The sequence below is a fragment of the Sinocyclocheilus grahami genome, unplaced genomic scaffold, assembly GCF_001515645.1.
Source record: "Sinocyclocheilus grahami isolate Dianchi unplaced genomic scaffold, SAMN03320097.WGS_v1.1 scaffold750.1, whole genome shotgun sequence".
NCBI classification, from domain to species: domain Eukaryota; kingdom Metazoa; phylum Chordata; class Actinopteri; order Cypriniformes; family Cyprinidae; genus Sinocyclocheilus; species Sinocyclocheilus grahami.
Genome location: NW_015505929.1, coordinates 215313 through 238383, shown reverse-complemented (window position 1 = coordinate 238383; position 23071 = coordinate 215313). Strand labels below are relative to the sequence as shown.

The window sequence follows — 23071 nt, the reverse complement described above, 5'->3', positions numbered from 1 at the left end:
ACACTCACCCTGCCCTGATCTGATGTTTCCAGCACATCTACATTATATTATGCCATATTACTGTATTATATTACTTAGATGTACATTTTGCTTCTGTAAATCTGTCTAATCACTTATTTTAATTTTATTTCTAGTTTATATACTTATACATTAGTAATTAATTTTACACTACGTTTAATACTTTTTATATATTATTATTATATTATTATTTTTCTTTCTGTTAATACATGTGTACTATTTGTGAGCAGTCCAGCTGCAATTGCTTTGGCAATACAAATGTATAATTTTTGTCATGCCAATAAAGCACTCTTAAATTGAATTGAATTGAAATTGAAATTGAGAGAGAGAGAGAGAGAGAGATAGAGAGAGAGATAGATAGATAGATAGATAGATAGATAGATAGATAGATAGAGAGAGAGAGAGAGAGACCCTGGACCACAAAACCAGTCATAAGCAGCATGGATATATTTGTAGCAATAGCCAAGGATACATTGTATGGGACAAAATTATACACTTTTCTTTTATGACAAAAACCATTAGGATAATAAGTAAAGATCATGTTCCATGAAGATATTTTTTTCAATTTCCTATCGTAAATATATCAAAACATAATTTTTGATTAGTAATATGCATTGCTAAGAACTTCATTTGGACAACTTTAAAGACAATTTTCTCAATATTTAGATTTTTTGCACCCTCAGATTCCAGATTTTCAAATAGTTGTATCTCAGCCAAATACTGTTCTATCCTAACTAATTTTTAAAAAATGGACTCTTATGACTGGTTTTGTGGTCCAGGGTCACACACACATACATACATACACATATACATATACATACATATATTAGTCAGAAAAGTTAAAGCTTTATTGGGTATATATATAAAGGAACATATTGAAAGATTTCTGAGGGAAAATGAAAGGTTAACTTCACTTACTAGCAGCACTAATAGTATTTACATCACGTACAGATTTGGCTTTTTGGGAACCCAACCTGAAGACATTTCCAAAACATGAGGGTTAATCTAGCACTCTCTGACTCAAAAGTCACACGCTGACTCAAAAGTTTAAAGATGAAACATTAAAACGCAGGATGCGCGAGCGAGGGTTTTAGCACACACACATATACACACACATATATATATATATATATATACACACATATACATATACATACATATATTAGTCAGAAAAGTTCAAGCTTTATTGGGTATATATAAAGGAACATATTGAAAGATTTCTGAGGGAAAATGAAAGGTTAACTTCACTTACTAGCAGCACTAATAGTATTTACATCACGTACAGATTTGGCTTTTTGGGAACCCAACCTGAAGACATTTCCAAAACATGAGGGTTAATCTAGCACTCTCTGACTCAAAAGTCACACGCTGACTCAAAAGTTTAAAGATGAAACATTAAAACGCAGGATGCGCGAGCGAGGGTTTTAGACACGGCTGGAAGAGCCTTGCAAAGAAAAATGTCACGATTTCGCTGGAGTGTCCCGGCTGTGACGTCAGTCTGGGAAACAGGCCAGCAGCGCGAGCGTGCAGAAGAGGGGCTCGAGTCACAAGAAGAGCCGCTTTCTGATGGCATGAGGACAGCTGGAGACATTCAAAACCTAATGAGCCCGATTTAATGGTTTGGACGCGGCGCGATCCCTCATGCCAAATGATCTTTCAGAAACCGAGATTCAACGATATCCCAATCATTTCTGGTGATGGTTAACGTTGATTAACGGCAGTGTCACTCACTCCTGGCTTTGGCGACAGCCGCCGTGTTGCAATTTACCGTGCCGGTGTTTCGACAGCACGAGCCTCTTTACCAGAGCTTTAAGTGTTTGTGACAATCAATTAACCAAGTTACTATTAATAGGAGCATATTTTAAATTCAGCCTCGTATATCACTGCGACCAGCATCAAGAGGCCAAGTTCTGCAAATGCAATAGTCTAGATCTGGCATAAGGGAAGTTTACTACATAAAAATCTCAAATTGCACAAGAACAGCATGCAAGGGAATGTTGACCATGTGACCTTTCCCTTCTCCAGCACCAGCACGCTGTCATGCACCAGAACAGAACAATTATCACGAGTGTATCGTGCCGCTCCAGCCGTCGCGAGCCTCGGATGAACGATGCTCACCTGTAACGGAAAGGATGCGGATTTATTTCCCACGTATCCTCTCACGACATGACTCTGAATCGACAGCACTCGGCACTCCATGTCGCGCTCGGTTAAACTGGTTTTAGACGCTCCAGAATGTCAGGCGATCGAGGGGCAGCGGCGAACCGGAGAGGTGCTTTTCTTTCCGATTTAAATCCAGATTAGAGTCCGTGGTGGCAAGTTCTCTAGCCAGACAGAGAAATGAAGGACACTCACACTGGAGACGCTCATTGGCAGCGAGCGCAACTACTCAGGCATCCTGAGGGGGCACCTAAAATCCACTGACATCACGACGACGCTCGTGTCCGCCGTGGGCTAGATTTATCATGCATTGAGATAGAGAAGAATGGGCTGAGAAGATCAACGTGCATCCGTCATATAAACCAAGGTGAACCCTCAATACATCCAGATTGCTTTGGGAACTGAGTATTAGGAGGTGCTGGATTTATATGGAAGATAAATGCATTTATTGTCTTTCGCTTATTTTTGAGAAACGGCGCAGTTTGTGCGCTCCTTAAGAAATGGCGTGTTATACAGTCAGCGATGCATTAGCGCAATAACCCGAAGCCTGCAGAGTTGCGGAAGCGGGGTCCTTCTACACAAAGACGCGCTCTAGAATCCGCCAATCATTAGCGCTGTCGGCGGTGACGTCAAGCCGTGAATGGGTGCTGTGTGACGTCACCGCTGTCGGCAGCCTGTGAAGTCTATCCGCCTCTATCCATGAAAATCAATTCTGTTGCTTTATTCTTTTTTTCTCTAATAAATTGTTTTAAATTCAATTCTAAGTGTCCCTTGAACAGACAAACAAACAATACATAAAATGCCTCAGTAATTTACTTAATGCGTCCCCTAAATTACATATTATAATTGTGCTGATTTACATATGTCACCCTAAAGCCTACTGTATCATATTTGATAGGCTAAGTGTTCTGTTATCTGAAAGATAATTGATACGTTTTTGAAAGTAAAAAGCCTTTTAGTAGCCTATAATTGTACAAATGTCCACCTTCAGGTCGTGGTGTACGTGTCTTTTTGCTGTGAAATTTTTCAATGAAAGTATAAAAGAATAACTTTTATATTGGCATTAATATTTCAAGATGGCAACTTAGGTTTAGGCTACTTGATTCTTTATTTATTTCAGAATCAGATTTTTGTGTAACATTCATTTGTATTTCTCAGTTATGTATTGTATTATGTTTTTCCCCTGACAATAAAAACGACAGCGCTTCGATCATAACACTAAGCATATAAATATCTTAAGACATATTATTGGGAGATATAGAGTGACAACTCATATGTATAAAGATCTCCATTTATCAGAATTTCATTTGGCCATATAAATAAAATAAAATCTGCAATAAACCGCATATTTTTGCTCAGTTTGGGCCTCTGAATAACACCGAGGTGTTTTTCCTCCTTGAATATGAGTTCCATATTCTCATATCATACTATATGAGCCATAAAAGACAACAAAAATGCATTTTTATTTTCTTGTTCAATAAACGGTTCCATTTCAAATCAATTAGATCTTTCTGACTATTATTTCATATATCAGGCTTTAGAGGGTTAATACATATTCTATTGAATATTTAAGGTATAAAACCACTATCCTAAATGCCCTATGTACTTTATTGTCCACTGAAACTAAAATATTCTGACTCGTATGCAAAGCCTCAGGTCAGGACTATTTTTGGACAGGTGGGCTGGCAGCTTCAGGCTTTAGTTCATCTTTTTTATCTTTGGCATGTTGCCTACCTCACTGTGAATCTAAACGTACGAGGTCAGAGCGGTTTGTCTGGCCTCAGTGAAAGGTGAGATACTGAGAGAATGTTTCTCTATCCCTTTTCTAAGGTGCTACAAAGAATGATCGAAAATGAATCATTTTAAGAGCTATTTAAACGATAGCATATGTATAAAATAAAGCAAACTCTGAGGGACTAGCTCTAATCTCACCCCTAAAAGTAACAATTTCTTATTTTCTAGTGAAATATACTATTTTCCTTTATTTATCAGCCACATTTCCTTTTGAGTAATTGTCCTTAAAACAATTGATTTTGTGTCTGGGGATATTTTTGTGCACATTTTGCACAAGTGTAACTAAGTATAGAAACACACTCCCAACATAATATGGACTCCAATATGTATTTTAAAATAATTTTAATAAGTGATCAGAAACATTTCAAGGCTGAATGAACTGTTTCTCATACGAAATAACGAATTTGTTATAATATACATGTCATGTTACGTTTTCATGATGAGAGATGAATAATTTAGCCTATATTTTATTAAAGGGGTCATATGATGCGATTTAAATTTGTCCTTTCTCTTTGGAGTGTTACAAGCTCTTGGTGCATAAAGAAGATCTGTAAAGTTGCAAAGACTAAAGTCTCAAATCCAAAGAGATATTCTTCATAAAAGTTAAGAGTCAGCCACGCCTACCTAAAACGGCTCGTTCTAACATGTCTACGTCACGATGTGGGAAGATTTGCATAACGCCGCCCAAATGTTCACGCAAAGAAAAATTGTTTGATGCATTAGCGCAATAACCCGAAGCCTGCAGAGTTGCGGAAGCGGGGTCCTTCTACACAAAGACGCGCTCTAGAATCCGCCAATCATTAGCGCTGTCGGCGGTGACGTCAAGCCGTGAATGGGTGCTGTGTGACGTCACCGCTGTCGGCAGCCTGTGAAGTCTATCCGCCTCTATCCATGAAAATCAATTCTGTTGCTTTATTCTTTTTTTCTCTAATAAATTGTTTTAAATTCAATTCTAAGTGTCCCTTGAACAGACAAACAAACAATACATAAAATGCCTCAGTAATTTACTTAATGCGTCCCCTAAATTACATATTATAATTGTGCTGATTTACATATGTCACCCTAAAGCCTACTGTATCATATTTGATAGGCTAAGTGTTCTGTTATCTGAAAGATAATTGATACGTTTTTGAAAGTAAAAAGCCTTTTAGTAGCCTATAATTGTACAAATGTCCACCTTCAGGTCGTGGTGTACGTGTCTTTTTGCTGTGAAATTTTTCAATGAAAGTATAAAAGAATAACTTTTATATTGGCATTAATATTTCAAGATGGCAACTTAGGTTTAGGCTACTTGATTCTTTATTTATTTCAGAATCAGATTTTTGTGTAACATTCATTTGTATTTCTCAGTTATGTATTGTATTATGTTTTTCCCCTGACAATAAAAACGACAGCGCTTCGATCATAACACTAAGCATATAAATATCTTAAGACATATTATTGGGAGATATAGAGTGACAACTCATATGTATAAAGATCTCCATTTATCAGAATTTCATTTGGCCATATAAATAAAATAAAATCTGCAATAAACCGCATATTTTTGCTCAGTTTGGGCCTCTGAATAACACCGAGGTGTTTTTCCTCCTTGAATATGAGTTCCATATTCTCATATCATACTATATGAGCCATAAAAGACAACAAAAATGCATTTTTATTTTCTTGTTCAATAAACGGTTCCATTTCAAATCAATTAGATCTTTCTGACTATTATTTCATATATCAGGCTTTAGAGGGTTAATACATATTCTATTGAATATTTAAGGTATAAAACCACTATCCTAAATGCCCTATGTACTTTATTGTCCACTGAAACTAAAATATTCTGACTCGTATGCAAAGCCTCAGGTCAGGACTATTTTTGGACAGGTGGGCTGGCAGCTTCAGGCTTTAGTTCATCTTTTTTATCTTTGGCATGTTGCCTACCTCACTGTGAATCTAAACGTACGAGGTCAGAGCGGTTTGTCTGGCCTCAGTGAAAGGTGAGATACTGAGAGAATGTTTCTCTATCCCTTTTCTAAGGTGCTACAAAGAATGATCATCATTTTATCATTTTAAGAGCTATTTAAACGATAGCATATGTATAAAATAAAGCAAACTCTGAGGGACTAGCTCTAATTAAAAGTAACAAAGTAACAATTTCTTATTTTCTAGTGAAATATACTATTTTCCTTTATTTATCAGCCACATTTCCTTTTGAGTAATTGTCCTTAAAACAATTGATTTTGTGTCTGGGGATATTTTTGTGCACATTTTGCACAAGTGTAACTAAGTATAGAAACACACTCCCAACATAATATGGACTCCAATATGTATTTTAAAATAATTTTAATAAGTGATCAGAAACATTTCAAGGCTGAATGAACTGTTTCTCATACGAAATAACGAATTTGTTATAATATACATGTCATGTTACGTTTTCATGATGAGAGATGAATAATTTAGCCTATATTTTATTAAAGGGGTCATATGATGCGATTTAAATTTGTCCTTTCTCTTTGGAGTGTTACAAGCTCTTGGTGCATAAAGAAGATCTGTAAAGTTGCAAAGACTAAAGTCTCAAATCCAAAGAGATATTCTTCATAAAAGTTAAGAGTCAGCCACGCCTACCTAAAACGGCTCGGGGAAGATTTGCATGACGCCGCCCAAATGTTCACGCAAAGAAAAATTGTTTATAATTTCTCCGATCACAAATGCAGACATGGTTTTATGTTTACGCGGCGCGATGCAACGCAACACGTAAAAAGACAGTATAAGGGGCCATCGCGTGGGAAACGCTAGGCGCGCTGCTTTCTGCTTTTTTTCTAAAGTGTTCAGGCGCTTGCGCTCCGGAGGCGTCTGCCGTTGCTAAGCAACCATGGCCTGCGCTCTCCATGAAGACTCGGAAGTTTCAGCAAAGGATAAATGGATTTGCAACACTAAAAATCGCTTGCAGTCGCTCTGCTACTAAATTTATATAAAAATGGCTATCCCTGTACAGCAATGATCAGCTGTTCCTTCATCTTGACTGAGCTTTCAATGCTGTTACGGGAAAAGATGAAGCTGATTGGTTGGTTCTTGTCACACGCGGCGCGATGCAACGCAACACGTAAAAAGACAGTATAAGGGGCCATCGCGTGGGAAACGCTAGGCGCGCTGCTTTCTGCTTTTTTTCTAAAGTGTTCAGGCGCTTGCGCTCCGGAGGCGTCTGCCGTTGCTAAGCAACCATGGCCTGCGCTCTCCATGAAGACTCGGAAGTTTCAGCAAAGGATAAATGGATTTGCAACACTAAAAATCGCTTGCAGTAACTCTGCTACTAAATTTATATAAAAATGGCTATCCCTGTACAGCAATGATCAGCTGTTCCTTCATCTTGACTGAGTTTCAATGCTGTTACGGGAAAAGATGAAGCTGATTGGTTGGTTCTTGTCACATGACCCGCGGTGCGCTTGTGGCATTCTGAAAAGTTGAAATGTTTTATCTCGATGCGGCGCGGACGCTCCTGGTAAAAATGAACGCGTCGCACCACGTGCGCGTCGCGACCGCGTCGCTTCCATTATGAGCGCGCCTGCTGCGCGTCTTCATTTGAAATAACGAACTTGAGCGTGATATGTGAATGGCCCCTAAGTCATTATAATCTGTAATTATGTCCCCACTGGATGCAACAAATGCCTCGTTTATAATGGGTTTTACTCATCGCTCTCCGGCCGGGACAGGGCATCACAGTATGGTAAGGGGCGTAACATTTCCGTCACACGCTTGAGGTATTCGGCCAATCACAACGCACTGGATAGCTGGCCAATCACAGCACACCTCGCTTTTCAGACCGATGAGCTTTGTAAAAATCGATGCGTTTCAGAAAGGCGGGGCATAGAGGAGAAAAAATAATGTACAGTATGTGGAAAATAATGTGTTTTTTGAACCTTAAACTGCATAAACACATTTCATTACACCAAATACACAAAATAATGTTCTTTTTAGCAACATCATATGACCCCTTTAATAAAACACACCATTAACAGACCACATGGCTGAAAATGAATGATCTGGATCTTCCACTGGAGGCAACAGTTAGTAACGTTTTGAAACTATAAATGCCACTGTATATTTGGCCTCTGTTTCTGTCAGTCTATGGCTGCTGAGTCAAACGCATCTCAGATTATCCAGTAGTCGTGACTGCGCGCGAGAGAGGGAGGACCGGATTATAACCGCGCAAAAATCGGTTAACGTGAATCCTCACTGCTACAGAGCCCACTTCACCCGTAACAATCGAGAAGACCGCTGACTCATGAACAGCTGCCTGAAAGCCCGAGCAACGATGCGACTTCTGCTGGTGAGAACGCGACGGTGCGTGTGTCCGTCGCAGGATCACTGGAAGTTATAATTTATCATTTAATTGAATTAATAATAATAATAATAAATGCATTTAGCAGACGCTTTTATCCAAAGCGACTTACAGTGCATTCAGGCTATACATTTTTTACCAGTATGTTCTAATGTATCTCAGAAACACGGCGTAAAAAAGACACCAGGACACCAGATACAGCTCTCAGAGCATGATGGAAAACTAACAAGGGCTCTCAGCATTAGTCTGATGTAATGACACTCGTTAACTGTGTCACCCACATAATGAACAACCTGAACACATCCAATGATTTGTAGATTTAATGACATTTCATTTAATCATTTGTCATTTGATGACAAAAAGACATTTCATTACACGTTGAATATGCTTGAATATACAATTTAAATCATCGAGCTTCCACACATTTATGTATGTATGTATTTATTTAAGATAAAGAGGTTTCTGCCTGCCTATAGGTTTCTTGTCACAATAAAATAGCTTCCTGCTTTACTCTAAACATTGTGGATATTTATTACTAGTAGAGCCTTACTGATTATTTTTACTGCGCTAAACAGTATTACATTATGCCAAACATTTCCCCCCCCAAAAATTCAGTCTTCTAACAAGATTTTTTTCTTTTATTACAATCTACAAACATGTAGACATTTTTTACTTTTACTTACTCCATTTATTTATTGTTGTTTTTGCATCTATAAAGAAAATGTCCAATAGTATTGCTTTAAAAATATATATTTTTTTATCTGAACATATAGATGTTTTTACTTTGCTTTTGAATTGCATTTTAATGTATTTTTTTTATAGAATAGAATATATACATATAACATACATTGAGAAACTCTTTGATATGAAAACAATTGTGAAGAAAATGAACAAAATTGTGGGGTTTTCACCATTCTCTGATCACCTAGATATATTTTGCTTTAAGCACACACACAAAATAAATTAATTAATACATTATCAAAAATATGTTTATCATATGTTTCGTGTTTTTAATGAAAAATATAATGTTTCATGTTTTTTTCAGTTCATTTCAGTCTTTTACTTTTTTTCTTTATTAAAGTCTCTGAACGCCCATGTTTTTTTTTTCTTTTTTACTTTAAGCCCTATAAAAATATCAAAACAAATTTTCAGAAACTAAAAATTTAAGTTAATAATAAAAGTTGTTCTTTAATTGGGTTTGAATCTATTTAAAGAAACAGATCTAGAAACCGCAAGGTCCTTGATGAATATAATTATGGGCCCTGGAGGTTCAGTTAGGGAACAGCCTAAAGACTGATGACCTTTTGGTGCTTGGCGCTCCTGCCTGACCTTTCAGTGTAACCGGACCTCAGAAGCTGAGACTGTCCAGCATTACCTGATCCACAGCTGTAGTGAGACGACAAAACACTGCTGCACACCTGCTCAGGTGTCACTTTGAGCTCAAGAGCAGGTGTGGCAGAGAAAGAGAGAGAGAGAGAGAGAGAGAGGGACAAGAATATGATATGAAGTCACTCAGAAGGACAGATCTGTAGCGCTCTAGTTAGTCACCTTCAAATTATCCCCTTCATTTCTCAATTTCTCAAAAGTTAATTTCACAGGCAGTTACTTGGATTTGGACTCGCTGGGAAATAATTCATTCTTCATTCTTTCTGACAAGGATTAAACTGACTGAGGGCCTTGAATTCCCAAGATCACTTTTTCACTTCCTAAGTGGATCGATGTCACTGTCATCCAAGATGGAGTGAAGATGAGAGGACGAGAGCAGAGTCATGGCTTCTTCCCAGACAGCAGGAGAGACGGAGCGGCCCGTTTCACAGGGAGGAAGCCGACAGGAGAGGGTAAGGGAGCATTCAACATGTCACAGTGTTTGCGGATGTCCTTGTGTCTCAGACACTTTTAAATTATATCAAGGTTGACAAGCTGGGTCTATCACAGCAGCTCCCACATATCCTCTGCTGTCACACTTTCCATCATGCACCCGCTTTTTTGTCATTAAACACTGAATACACTTGCATGTACAACTTGGTCAGTAAGCTTTCAAACATATTTTTCCACTACTGTTTTTTTTGTGCTGACATCTATCTTTTTCATTTTTTAATGAAGCATGCCTTTTCTGTAAATATCAAAGTTCAAAGTATTTATTTGTTTGTTTAACTAACTAAGGGTCTAAAGGTGTTTCTGCCTGTCTGGGTTTCTTTCTTCCTGCATGTGACTTACACACTACAAAATGGTTTTGATTTGGTGGACATTTATTACTTATATTTCAAAACCAAATAGCCTCGCTGCTTATTTTTTAATATGCTAAACAATAATAGATTATGCCAAACAACTAATAGCAGTATTTCTTTGTTTCAAGAATTAAATTTTTCTTTTAATTGCTGATTTTTTAAATTCTTTTTTTTACTTTAAGCATCACCAAAAACATAATTATTTCCCCCCCCATAAATATACACTACTGGTCGAAAGTTTGGAATCATTTAGATTTTTTAATGCTTTGAAAGGAGTCTCTTATTGCATTTATTTGATCAAAAATACAAAAAACTGTAATATTGTGAAATGTTATTACAATTTAAAATAGCTGTTTTCTATTGTATTATTTTTTTGTAAATGCAATTTATTCATGTGATGGCCAAGATTAATTTTCAGCAGCCATTACTTCAGTCTTCAGTGTCACATTATCACATGATTGGAAACAGTTGTGCTACTTAATATTTTTATAGAAATCGCTGATGCACTACTATTAAAAAAAAAATAGGCTACTTTAATTCAGAAAGGATGCATTACAATGAAGAAATTTATAATGTTACAAAATATTTCTATTTCAAATAAACACTGTTCTTTTGAGTTTTGTATTAATCAAAGAATAAATAGAGCCATTTTCATATAATGATAATACAATGAATAAGAAATGTTTCCTGAGCAGTAAATCAGCATATACAATTCTAAAAGATCATGTGACACTGAAGACTGGAGTAATGATGCTGAAAATTCAGCTTTGTCATCACATGAATAAATTTAAATTTAAAACATATTCAAACAAAAGAAAAACTGTTATTTTAAATTCTAATAATATTACTGTTTCACTGTATTTTTAATCAAATAAATGCACCCTTGGTGATCATTAAATCATAAAAAACTTAATTACTTCCAAAGGTTTGACTGTTTGTGCATTCCTTGGTATAATTTAAAAGTGTCTCTTATTTGTCATTGTTCTCGCACGCTCTCAGGATGCGGTAGAGGACGGCACTGAATCTGGTGCTCTTGAGTTAGTCTCAGTCACAGAAGAGGACCTTCCTGTTGTCGAGACGCCCACCACGTTCAATGTGAGTTCCTTCAGCAGTCAAAACAGCCATTCCAGTCACTTCTACGACCCAGACTCGCAGGACCCTCATGTCCCCGTTGAGCTGCCCGTCGTGGCGTCCGCTCCACTGCCTGTGTATAAAGCCCATAACATTCAGATCCCACCCAGCCCAGGTGTGCCCGTCATCAAGGTCCAGCCCTTCTTGGACGGTAAGCAGGCTTCTCACTTTCTTGGTGTGTCACATTGAGTAAGTACAATCTGAAATGGCTTCAGCATGTGCTTTACACGGCCAGTTACACAGGGGTTAGAGGACGGACACTTAAGGTGCTAACAGTGATCTAATCAGTCTTACTCCGCTGGCAGCTCTGGCCTTTAGCAGACTGATTTCATTCAGCCGTCTCCCTCCCTCTCTCTGTCTCTCAGGAGAAAGACTGTCAGACTTGAAGTCTTTGTGTTGGCCATATGTGTCTCGCAGATTGCTGGCTCTGCTCATCATCTTGGGATTGCTTATTGTCTTGGTTCTGGTTCTAGGAATAGGTTTGGGAGGTGAGTCTGTGTTTTTTTTTTTTTGGAATTTGGGAGCAAAATTGTCCTCCAGAGGTTATTTAAATCTTACCAAACCTGCCTTTAGGGATGTCCAGAGACATCTTCAATTGAAAAAATGATGATATATTCATATAAATGTAGTTTATTCCTGTGATGGCAGCATTGTATTATATTGCCGGTATTCAGAAATCATTCTACAACCGCAATTCCAGAGAAGCTGGGACATTTTGTAAAATACAATAAAATCAAGCATCTGTGATTTGTTCATTCTCTTTAACTTTTATTTAATTGACAAAAGTACAAAGAAAAGATTTCCAAAGTTTTCACTTGACCAAGGTAAATTTATTTTGTAAATATGAACAAATTTAGATTTTGACAGCTGCAAAAAGTTGGGACAGAGGCATGTTTAACACTGTGTCACGTCAACGGTCCTTTTAATTACAATGTTTTTAATTGTTTAGGAATTGAGGATACTAATTGTTAAAGTTCTGTAAGTAAAATATTTGTCCAATCTGGCTTGATACAAGACTTCAGATGCTCAGCAGTCCGTGATCATCATTGTCTGATTTTCCTTTTCATGATGAGCCATACATTTTCAGTAGGAGATAGATCTGCTGGCCAGTCTAGCACATTCACTCTGTGAAAGTCTGGATGGACCCTTTGGTCTTTGGGACTGAAAACTTGAAATCCATTTTTTCCGGAAACAAGTTGAAACGTGGTCTTATTGACTATCTGAGATGAGCTCTGGCCCAGAGAACCCGGCAGCATTGCTGCATAGAACTGATGTATAGCTTTCTCCTAGAGTAACAGAGATTCAAGTTGCATTTCTTGATGCAGCAGCAGACTGTGGTAAATGACAGTGGTTTTCTGAAGTACTCCTGAGCCCATGTGGCTATATTTAACACCACGGCATGACGGTTTCTTATGCAATGCCATCTGAGGGCTCAAAGGTAAAGCACATTCAACTGAGGTTTCCTGCCTTGCCCTACATGTACTGTGATTTCTCTGGATTCCCCGAATCTTTTCACAATATTACGTGTGGTAGTTGGTGAAAGACCTAAATTCTTTGCAATTTTGCATTGCGAAATGTGATTTTTGATTTGTTTGACACTTCTCTCGTGAAATCTGGCACAAAGTGATGAGCCACGATACAGCGTTGCTTGCAAAGACTGAAATGCTTCTTTTATACCCAAACAATATACCTTGACCTATTACCAATTCACCTGCTTACTGTGAACCGTTTCAAAACAGTTTAACGTGGATATTTTATAACCTCTTCGTTTTTTATTTTGCCTCTGTCCCAACAATCCTGAAGAAAAAAATTATTACATTTTCCAATAATAATATAAAACAATACTAAATTGTTTCTTGAGCAGCAAATAATCATATAATAATAATTTTTGACATTGAAGACCGGAGTAATGATGAAAATCCAGCTTTGTCATCACAGAAATAAGTTACATTTTAAAATATATTAAAATAAAAAAAAAAAATGTTATTTTAAGTTGTAATAATGTTTCACAATATAACATTTTTTACTTTAAAAAAAAAACTTAATGATTCCAAATATACAAATATATTAACTTGTGTTTGGGCAGATTTGCCTAAACCTTACAAACTTAAACTTGACAAACTATATAATGTCTAAATGGAAAAAAAATTTAAATGTGTTAGGGTCAGGTATAGGCTTATGGGAAAAAATATTAATAGACAGTAGAATTACAATCAGCTTAGTAATAGACAAGAGAAGTCAAAAGCAATTCCCCACCATGGCAAGAAAATATATGTGTGTGTGAAGGTAAGTAAGTACCCTCCTTATTAAATGAAACTGATCCTGAGCAGTGGGAACTGTAAATGTTTAATGAGCTCCACCCTGCTCTATGACGACAGATGGTTGTGTAAACTTCCTTTAGACAGGAGTGTGTGTGTGTGTGTTTGTCACCATCATGCATTCAATCTCCTTTTCTCCAGTGGGTCTGAAGAGTTGCTCAGGAAAGTTCCGCTGTTTGTCATCGGTTCAGTGTATCAGCAGAAATGCTGTGTGTGATGGAGTCGAGGACTGTGGAGATGGAGAAGACGAGCTCAACTGTGGTGGGTTGATCCTATCCTTCTCTTCTTGACCTTAAAATCAACATATAACATATATATCGACTCTATTTATTGTTTCAGTACACATTTCTGTTAATCCATACTCTAAATGATTTCAAAGAAAAAATTACATACGATCAACTTTGACACCAATTTTGTCCCCATGAGCTAATCTTTCCCAATCCTCAAACCTGACCCTAACCTCTCTGTCTCTCTCTCTCTCAGTGCGTGTGAGTGGCAGGAACTCTGTTCTGCAGGTGTTCAGTAGGGGCTCATGGAGGACTGTGTGCTCTGAAGGCTGGGATTCTCACCTGGGCTCTGTAGCCTGCAGACAACTGGGATACAACAGGTACAAAGAATTACAATGTACTATCAGACAATTATATTCCTCTGGTATATTTGGTCTTAAGAACAATTTGGCACCCCAGAGATTCAAAAGTAGAAAAAAATAAATAAAAAATACATGTACAGCAACACTGACAGTGAACAGCTCTTCATCAGACCATATGGCTTGAAATATCGCATGCATTAAATTATTTTTCTACTTTTAGAGCTCTGGTTTGCTGACGTTTTCAGACTTTTGTGATTGAGCACCCTCATTGAGCTTTTTGCCTGCTGGATGTGTACAGTTTTTGTCTTTTTTTTCATCTGGTACATCTGATGTAATGATAATGTCACGCTACGGTGAATGAGGAGTGCACGAAGAAGGAGATGAATTCAAACAGTATTTAATATAATCCACACGGGGGTAAATCCACAACGGCAGACAGGAGACACACGTAGCACATCACATACAGCAACATCGACATTCAATACCACACAAAATGGAACAGACTGATGGACTAATGGAACAGACTGAACTATAAGTACAGAAGCTAATGAAGATAATTACTGACACACACCTGAACTAAATGACACAATCAAACATGGATGGGAAACTAGGTTTCAAGAGCCGAATGTTCTTCAGGGTTCCTACTCTTTTTGACCAATGAATTAATGACCTTTCCAGCTATTTGTGAATTACTGGATAAAGATTAAGGAAAATTACCTTTTAAAAATATTTATTTATTTAATTACCCAATAAAATATTTCAGAGCTTGGAAAATAATAACTAGAAATTTTTTCAAAATGATAAAATTATTCATAATAAAAAATTTGCATGGCATTTTTGGTGTACAAATTAGCACAAATTTAGTGTAATTTTCATAGGGGTCTGCTATTTACAGAATCAGCCGTCAGTGTCCTGCTCAGTGGGACAGCTGTGAAAGATCCAGACTATAATCTCAGTAACTTCAGATCCTTGGTCTGCAATTATTCTCTTCATCTCCACTGACTAACATCGGAGCCGATATTATCATCTCCCATGCCTGCTATTTAAGGAAAATTCATTTGACTAATGATTGCTCTTTTGTTGTCCTCTGTCTGATTGTAGCTACGTGAGCTCTACTGATGTTCCCATCTCCTCCATTGAAGCAGTCTTTCAGAATAATCTAGTGGCTCTTAATATCAACCAAACAGGCCTTCAAGACATCTTCAAGATCCAAAACTCTTCACACCTCAGGTAAAGCTTCTTTTGGGGGCAGTCGTGGCCTAATGGTTAGAGACTTGTAACCCAAAGGTTGTGGGTCGAGTCTCGGTTCCGGCAGGGATTGTAGGTGGGGGGAGTGAATGACCAGCGCTCTCTTCCACCTTCAGTAACCACAACTGAGGTGAGACCCTTGAGCAAGGCACTGAACCCCCAACTGCTCCCCGGGCGCCACAACAAAAATGGCTGCCCACTGCTCCGGGTGTGTTCAAGGTGTGCGTGTGTGTGTGTGTGTGTGGCCACTATTCACTGCTGTGCACTTGGATGGGTTAAATGCAGAGCACAAAGTCCAAGTATGGGACACCATACTTGGCCACATATCACATCCTTATCTTTCCTTTATACTCCTTTGTGCAAAAGAAACCAAATGTACCCTTCCAAAATGTAAAAAAAATTGTTTTCAGGGCTCCAGGCGGAACTAAATGGTCACACATATTAGCCAAAATAATGAACTTTAAGAGAATAAGAAAATAAAATGCAAATGTTAATTTTCAAAATAAAATGACTCACAGTTCAGTAAGGGAGTCATTTGTGACCATAGTAATGACTCTGAGTCATTCACTGACTGGATGATTCTGATTCAAATCACTTACAGTAGGGCTGTGCAATTAATCACATGCGATTGTCATGCGCATCTCGTCAGTAAAGCCGGTTCCGTGATTAGTAGTAAATCTCCATCACCTGCTTTCAGATGGAGCGGCATTTACTACACAGAGCCGTAGTTCACTGACAATTAGGCAATATCGCGTTCATAATCGCAGATGAATCGCATTCGATTATGAACACGATATCGCCTAGCTTGTCAGTGAACTACTGACAAAAATTACAAAAATTACTAAAGTCACAAATGACTCCCTTACTGAACTGAGTCATTTTCTTTTCATGTCTAATTCAAAATTAACATGAATGTAAGTTTTAAATGTAATCAACTAATATTGACAGCACTTGTGCCTTAGCTTAAAATGAGCATTACAATCACTTGTTTTCTCCGATCTAAATCAAATTGACTCAAGCCTGAGGAAGTGTTATTCAGGCCAAAGACTGTCAAATAAGATCAGTCCAGTGACTGACGCATTGCATGGCAGATTGTTCAATACTGACTCCAAACAATCTGAAGTACTTCTGTAGATATATTGATGTTCAGAATTATCTTTAGTTCCTGATAAAGCAGTTAGGACTGTCTCTGAGTCCCAAAGCTGCGAGATCTCTAACCTTCAGATGTATGAACACCAGAATGGCCTTTTTTTGGCAGCTGAGAAGAGGTTTTGAGCCAATTCTGTCTTAAAGAAAGCCATCTTGAAAAAAGCAAATCAACTCTTGTCTCATTTAATTTCAGTGTGGAGTACACCGAAATTAAATGAGACATAGTTGATTTGCTTTTTTAATACAAAGGTAAATGGAAGCATAGAAATGAAACTGTGTGTAGTTCAGATAGAAAGAAAGATATTGATGGCACTAAAAGTGTATTTTCTATTATTCCAGAAAAACTCAGTGCACTTCTGGTGTAGTGACTGCTGTCAAGTGTATAGGTGAGTGTTTGATGATATTGTTTTTTCTTTCTTTTCTCTCTCTCTCTTCTCCAAGGCTGCATTTATTTGATCAAAAATACAGTGAAAACATAAATGTTGCAATTTTATAATAACTATTTTTAACTATTTTCCTGTGATGCAAAACTAAATTTAGGTGAGTTTTCCACTCAGATCCAGTTTGTGTTTTGCGGTGTAGAGTGTGGCTCCAGGCCAGCCGTCCGCAGTCGTATTGTGGGAGGGAATCTGTCGAGGTCTGGGCTGGTCCCGTGGCAGGTCAGCCTGCATTACCAGAACCAGCATCTGTGTGGAGGATCAGTCATCAGTGAGCGCTGGATTCTCACTGCTGCGCACTGTGTGTACGGGTGAGTATCATGTCATCCTTGCTGCAGAAAACAGGTTCGAGCTGGTTCTGTGCTGGTCCAGACTGGTTTATGGTGATCAGGTGTTGGTATAGACTGGTTTGCACTGGTTCTGTGCTGGTCCAGATTGGTTTATAATGGGTCTGTGATGGTCGAGACTGGTTAATGATGGTCTGGTCCTGGTCCAGACTGGTTTATAATGATCTGGTACTGGTTCAGACTGTTTTATGCTAGTCAGATGCTAGTCCACCAGACTGGTTTATAAAGGTCTGGTTCTGGTCCAGACTGATTTATGCTAGCTAGATGCTAGTCCAGACTGGTTTATAATGGTCTGGTACTGGTCCAGACTGTGCTATGCTAGTCAGCTGCAAGTCCAGACTGGTTTGTGGTGGTTCTGTGGTGGTCCAGATGGGTTCAGATTGGTTTATAATGGGTCTGTGATGGTTGAGACTGGTTAATGATGGTCTGGTGCTGGTCCAGACTGGTTTATGCTAGTCAGATGCTAGTCCAGACTGGTTTATAAAGGTCTGATTCTGGTCCAGACTGTTTTATGCTAGCTAGATGCAAGTCCAGACAGGTTTATAATGGTCTGGTGCTGGTCCAGACTGGTTTATAATGGTCTGGTGCTGGTCCAGACTGGTTTACAATGGTTTGGTACTGGTCTAGACTGTGCTATGCTAGTCGGATTCAAGTCCAGACTGGTGGTTTATGGTGGTTCTGTGCTGGTCCAGATGGGTTCAGATTGGTTTATAATGGGTCTGTGATGGTCGAGACTGGTTAATGATGGTCTGGTCCTGGTCCAGACTGGTTTATAATGGTCTGGTACTGGTCCAGACTGTTTTATGCTAGTCAGATGCTAGTTCAGACTGGTTTCTAAAGATCTGGTTCTAATCCAGACTGTTTTATGCAAGCTAGCTGCTAGTCCAGACTGGTTTATAATGGTCTGGTACTGGTCCAGACTGTGCTATGCTAGTCGGATCCTAGTCCAGACTGGGTTATGGTGGTTCTGTGCTGGTCCAGATTGTTTTATGCTAGTTGGATGGTAGTTCAGACTGGATTATGCTGGTTCTGTGCTGGTCCAGATTGTTTAATGTTAGTTGGATGCTACTTCAGACTGGTTTATACTGGTTCTGCGCTGGTCCAGACTGGTTTGTGATGGTCTGGTGCTGGCCCAGACTGATTTATAGTGGTTTTGTGCTGGTTCAGACTGGTTTATAATGTTATGACACTGGTTCGGATTGTTTTATGCTAGTTAGATGCTGGTCCAGACTGGTTTATGTTGGTTCTGTGCTGGCCCAGACTGGTTTATGTTGATTTAGTGCTGGTCCAGACTGGTTTATACTGGTTCTGCACTAGGACTGATGGTGATCAGGGCTGGTTTATACTGATTTTGTGTCCGCTCAGTCAGGTTTATGCTGGTCTGGTGCTGGTCCAGATTGGTTTACACTTATTCTATACTGGTTTAGACTCATGCTGGTTCTTCAATTCAATTAAAGTTTATTTGTATTGCACTTTTCACGATACAAATCGTTGCAAAGCAGCTTTACAGAAAATTCAGTTTCTACAATATATTTAGTAGTAGCTTGTAAGTGGTGACTATGTCAAATTGATGTACATATGGTAGAAATGTACGGTAAAATTCAGTTAATGACGTAATCAAACAGATGATGAACACTATTAAGTTCAGATTGGTTTATAATGGGTCTGTGATGGTCGAGACTGGTTAATGATGGTCTGGTCCTGGTCCAGACTGGTTTATAATGGTCTGGTACTGGTCCAGACTGTGCTATGCTAGTCGGATCCTAGTCCAGACTGGGTTATGGTGGTTCTGTGCTGGTCCAGATGGGTTCAGATTGGTTTATAATGGGTCTGTGATGGTCGAGACTGGTTAATGATGGTCTGGTCCTGGTCCAGACTGGTTTATAATGGTCTGGTACTGGTCCAGACTGTGCTATGCTAGTCGGATCCTAGTCCAGACTGGGTTATGGTGGTTCTGTGCTGGTCCAGATTGTTTTATGCTAGTTGGATGGTAGTTCAGACTGGATTATGCTGGTTCTGTGCTGGTCCAGATTGTTTAATGTTAGTTGGATGCTACTTCAGACTGGTTTATACTGGTTCTGCGCTGGTCCAGACTGGTTTGTGATGGTCTGGTGCTGGCCCAGACTGATTTATAGTGGTTTTGTGCTGGTTCAGACTGGTTTATAATGTTATGACACTGGTTCGGATTGTTTTATGCTAGTTAGATGCTGGTCCAGACTGGTTTATGTTGGTTCTGTGCTGGCCCAGACTGGTTTATGTTGATTTAGTGCTGGTCCAGACTGGTTTATACTGGTTCTGCACTAGGACTGATGGTGATCAGGGCTGGTTTATACTGATTTTGTGTCCGCTCAGTCAGGTTTATGCTGGTCTGGTGCTGGTCCAGATTGGTTTACACTTATTCTATACTGGTTTAGACTCATGCTGGTTCTTCAATTCAATTAAAGTTTATTTGTATTGCACTTTTCACGATACAAATCGTTGCAAAGCAGCTTTACAGAAAATTCCGTTTCTACAATATATTTAGTAGTAGCTTGTAAGTGGTGACTATGTCAAATTGATGTACATATGGTAGAAATGTACGGTAAAATTCAGTTAATGACGTAATCAAACAGATGATGAACACTATTAACAGCAATGATTATATGTTGCAATCAAACTTGTAGCAAAATTTGATAGTGTATGGTTCTTTAGTGGTCCAGACTCATTTATCCTGATCTGGTACCATTCCAAACTGGTTTATACTGGTTCTGTGCTGGTCCAGACTAGTTTATGTTGATCTGATATTGATCCGGCTGAGTTTATACAAGCTCTGGGCTCGTCCAGATTAGTTTATGATGGTCCAGTACTTAAATTTGTGATTCTTTTTGTTCAAAGCTTTACTCAGCCAGTGTTATGGGCCGTGTATGCTGGGATAATAGACCAGCCATTGGGTGGAGCTGGAGCTCTCTCTGTGGAGAAAATCATCTACCATGCCAACTACAGGCCAGGAGGACTCAGCTACAACATAGCGCTAATAAAGCTTAAACTACCTCTGTCTTTCAATGGTAAGAATTTACTTCTCGTCACGGGCTGAAATATTTGTATAAACAGACTTTTAAATGGGAATATAATCATGGCTTTACTACAATACATCTCCTTTTTCTCCCTTTCCAGAACAAGTAGTACCCATCTGTTTGCCCAGTTATGGCGAGAGCTTTGAGGATGGACAGATGTGTTTGATCTCAGGCTGGGGAGCCACAGTGGATAGTGGTGAGTGTTAGCACACTTTTAAGGGCACTTAATAGAGAAAAAGTTGAATGGCTGGTAGTTATTGTGTAAATGTTTGTAGTAAACAAGTTTCACAGCTTTTGAAGGCATGTTGAACTATATTGCTTTCAACTGAGTGTATTTTTAAAGTCAATTCTTCAGAATACACATGTGTGTGTCGCGCAGGAGAGGCTAGTGTGTCCCTACGTATCGCTCAGGTCCCATTACGGTCCAGCAGAGACTGCCGCAGACTGGGTCTGACCTCCTGGAACATCTGTGCAGGATTCTCAGAGGGTGGTGCTGGAACATGTCAGGTACTGCATCTGAGTGTCATCGCAATAAACTACAATAGCTGTTATTAAAGTAAGCACTCTTAAATGTATCTGCACCTTAGTTGAACCCCTAGTCTTCTGTCTGTAGGGGGACAGTGGAGGGCCTCTGGCCTGTCAGGGGTCCGGGTGGACATTGGTGGGGGCAGCCAGCTGGGCTGAGAGCTGTGGACAAGCAAACAAACCAGGAATTTACACCAGCATAAGTGAAGCTCTCACATGGATTCAGCAACAAATGGAGGTACTGTATATATATATGAATTTTCCACAATGGTGTCAATAGCATCTCAAAACAAACATCGATTAGATAATATATTCAATACATTATAGGCCTACCATTAATTTATTTCAATAAAAATCTGTCACACAAACATAAAACAATGTAACACAAATGAAATGTCTAAATCAGCTGAATTACTTAAAGGTAAATTAAAAGTAGTACATTTTTCAATGTGGAGGGACACTCATCATATGAACATTTGAACTTCCTTTGAACTTTGACTATGGATGCACTCCCAACTTTTTCATATTTAAAAAAATCCAAGTATTAACAAAATCCAATTATTAAGATTATTAATATTATTATTAATTTCCTTTTTTCATGCTTGTTAGGTCCTACACAAATGTTTAAAACGGTGCAAACTAAAATAAGTATATAAAAAAATAACATTTACTTAATTAAAATAATTAAATAAAAAAAGTACTTAAAAAGTAAATAAATAACTATAAATTACAGAAGTGTTATTCCAGATTGAAGAGTCAAGAGATCTTTCAAGCGCAACATTTTTTCTGCCAAATCCAAACCATATTTTAATAATGACCAGACCAACTAGTCATAGTTAACTAGGCCTCTGAGTAAGTAAAGGAGCTTTGGCGGGGTGTTATTCAGTTACAGGATGACAAGTGAACTTTATTCTCATTGGCTAGTTAACACTCTGATTTATATTTCATTAACTGTGTTTGTGCTGATGAATAACTGACACAGTTCCTGCTCCTCAGAGTCTCTTTGACCTTTGAAAAGGTTTCTGGGACACTGGAGTCATCTAGCGGCGATTGTGTTGTAAAACACTGCGTCTTCTCGACTATTCTGCATTAAATTGAACTGCAGACCCAACACAGAATTTGATACTAGCACAAGCTTTCAATTTGGTTTTAATTTCATCAAAGACATTCAATATTACAATTTCACAATCCTATATTTACTCACATTAATATAACATTCAGCATTCAACTGATAAATCAACTGAAAATGGTTTTTGAATACCTGCCTGTGTGCCTCAGCTGCTAATAATGTTTGTGGCGTTTCCTTCTGAAAATACAAATAATATATATTTTTTTGTTTTGTTTTTAATCAGAAAGAAGAGGATCAGCGGCGCTGAGCATCTTAGTGGATGAGCTTCTATTTCAATACATAACATCCAACATGACTTAAGGCCCGTTCACACCAAGCACGATAACTATAAAGATAACGATAAAGATATAGTTCTAAATATCGTTCTCAATAGAGACTCTCTCAAAGAGTCCACACCACAGCTATAATGATAAAGGCACGGAGAAACGATATCGTTGGAATCACTTCCAGAACGATTTTTTCCAGCTGATGAACGATAAAAACATTGACAGCCAATCAGAATCCATCCTGCTGTAACGAGCTCGAGAATTTAATGCGGCAGACGCACGTGCGCTTGGAATAAACAGACGATATCGTTTGCTGGTGTGGACTCTAATATCGTTATCTTTATAGTTATCGTTC

At 38.4% G+C, this 23071-nt stretch overlaps 2 protein-coding genes across 2 annotated transcripts in view; one reads left to right on the top strand and one right to left on the bottom strand.

Annotated features, from left to right (window-relative positions):
• Positions 1–2892, bottom strand: part of LOC107560980 (pyridoxal kinase) — a 21765-nt gene extending 18873 nt beyond the window's left edge. Inside the window, exon 1 of the mRNA XM_016245297.1 lies at positions 2137–2892. Within this exon, the coding sequence (XP_016100783.1) occupies positions 2137–2217 (81 nt within the window). The 5' untranslated portion in view covers positions 2218–2892. The remainder of the gene's footprint in view (positions 1–2136) is intronic.
• Positions 2893–9986: 7094 nt separating this feature from the next.
• Positions 9987–22843, top strand: LOC107560973 (transmembrane protease serine 3-like). The gene is made up of 13 exons (XM_016245285.1): positions 9987–10134; positions 11524–11806; positions 12021–12143; positions 14115–14234; positions 14457–14580; positions 15664–15792; positions 17299–17345; positions 17542–17707; positions 20618–20787; positions 20897–20992; positions 21176–21303; positions 21410–21559; positions 22674–22843. The coding sequence occupies exons 1-13, from the start codon at positions 10066–10068 to the stop codon at positions 22695–22697; spliced, it is 1629 nt and encodes a 542-aa protein (XP_016100771.1). The 5' UTR covers positions 9987–10065; the 3' UTR covers positions 22698–22843.
• Positions 22844–23071: the final 228 nt, after the last annotated feature.

Coding starts and splice junctions, on each gene's coding strand:
- LOC107560973 (XM_016245285.1), top strand. CDS start 10,066: ATGGCTTCTTCCCAGACAGCAGGAGAGACGGAGCGGCCCGTTTCACAG. Junction 20,788..20,896: donor ACTACCTCTGTCTTTCAATG/GTAAGAATTTAC, acceptor CTCCCTTTCCAG/AACAAGTAGTACCCATCTGT. Junction 21,560..22,673: donor GGATTCAGCAACAAATGGAG/GTACTGTATATA, acceptor GTTTTTAATCAG/AAAGAAGAGGATCAGCGGCG.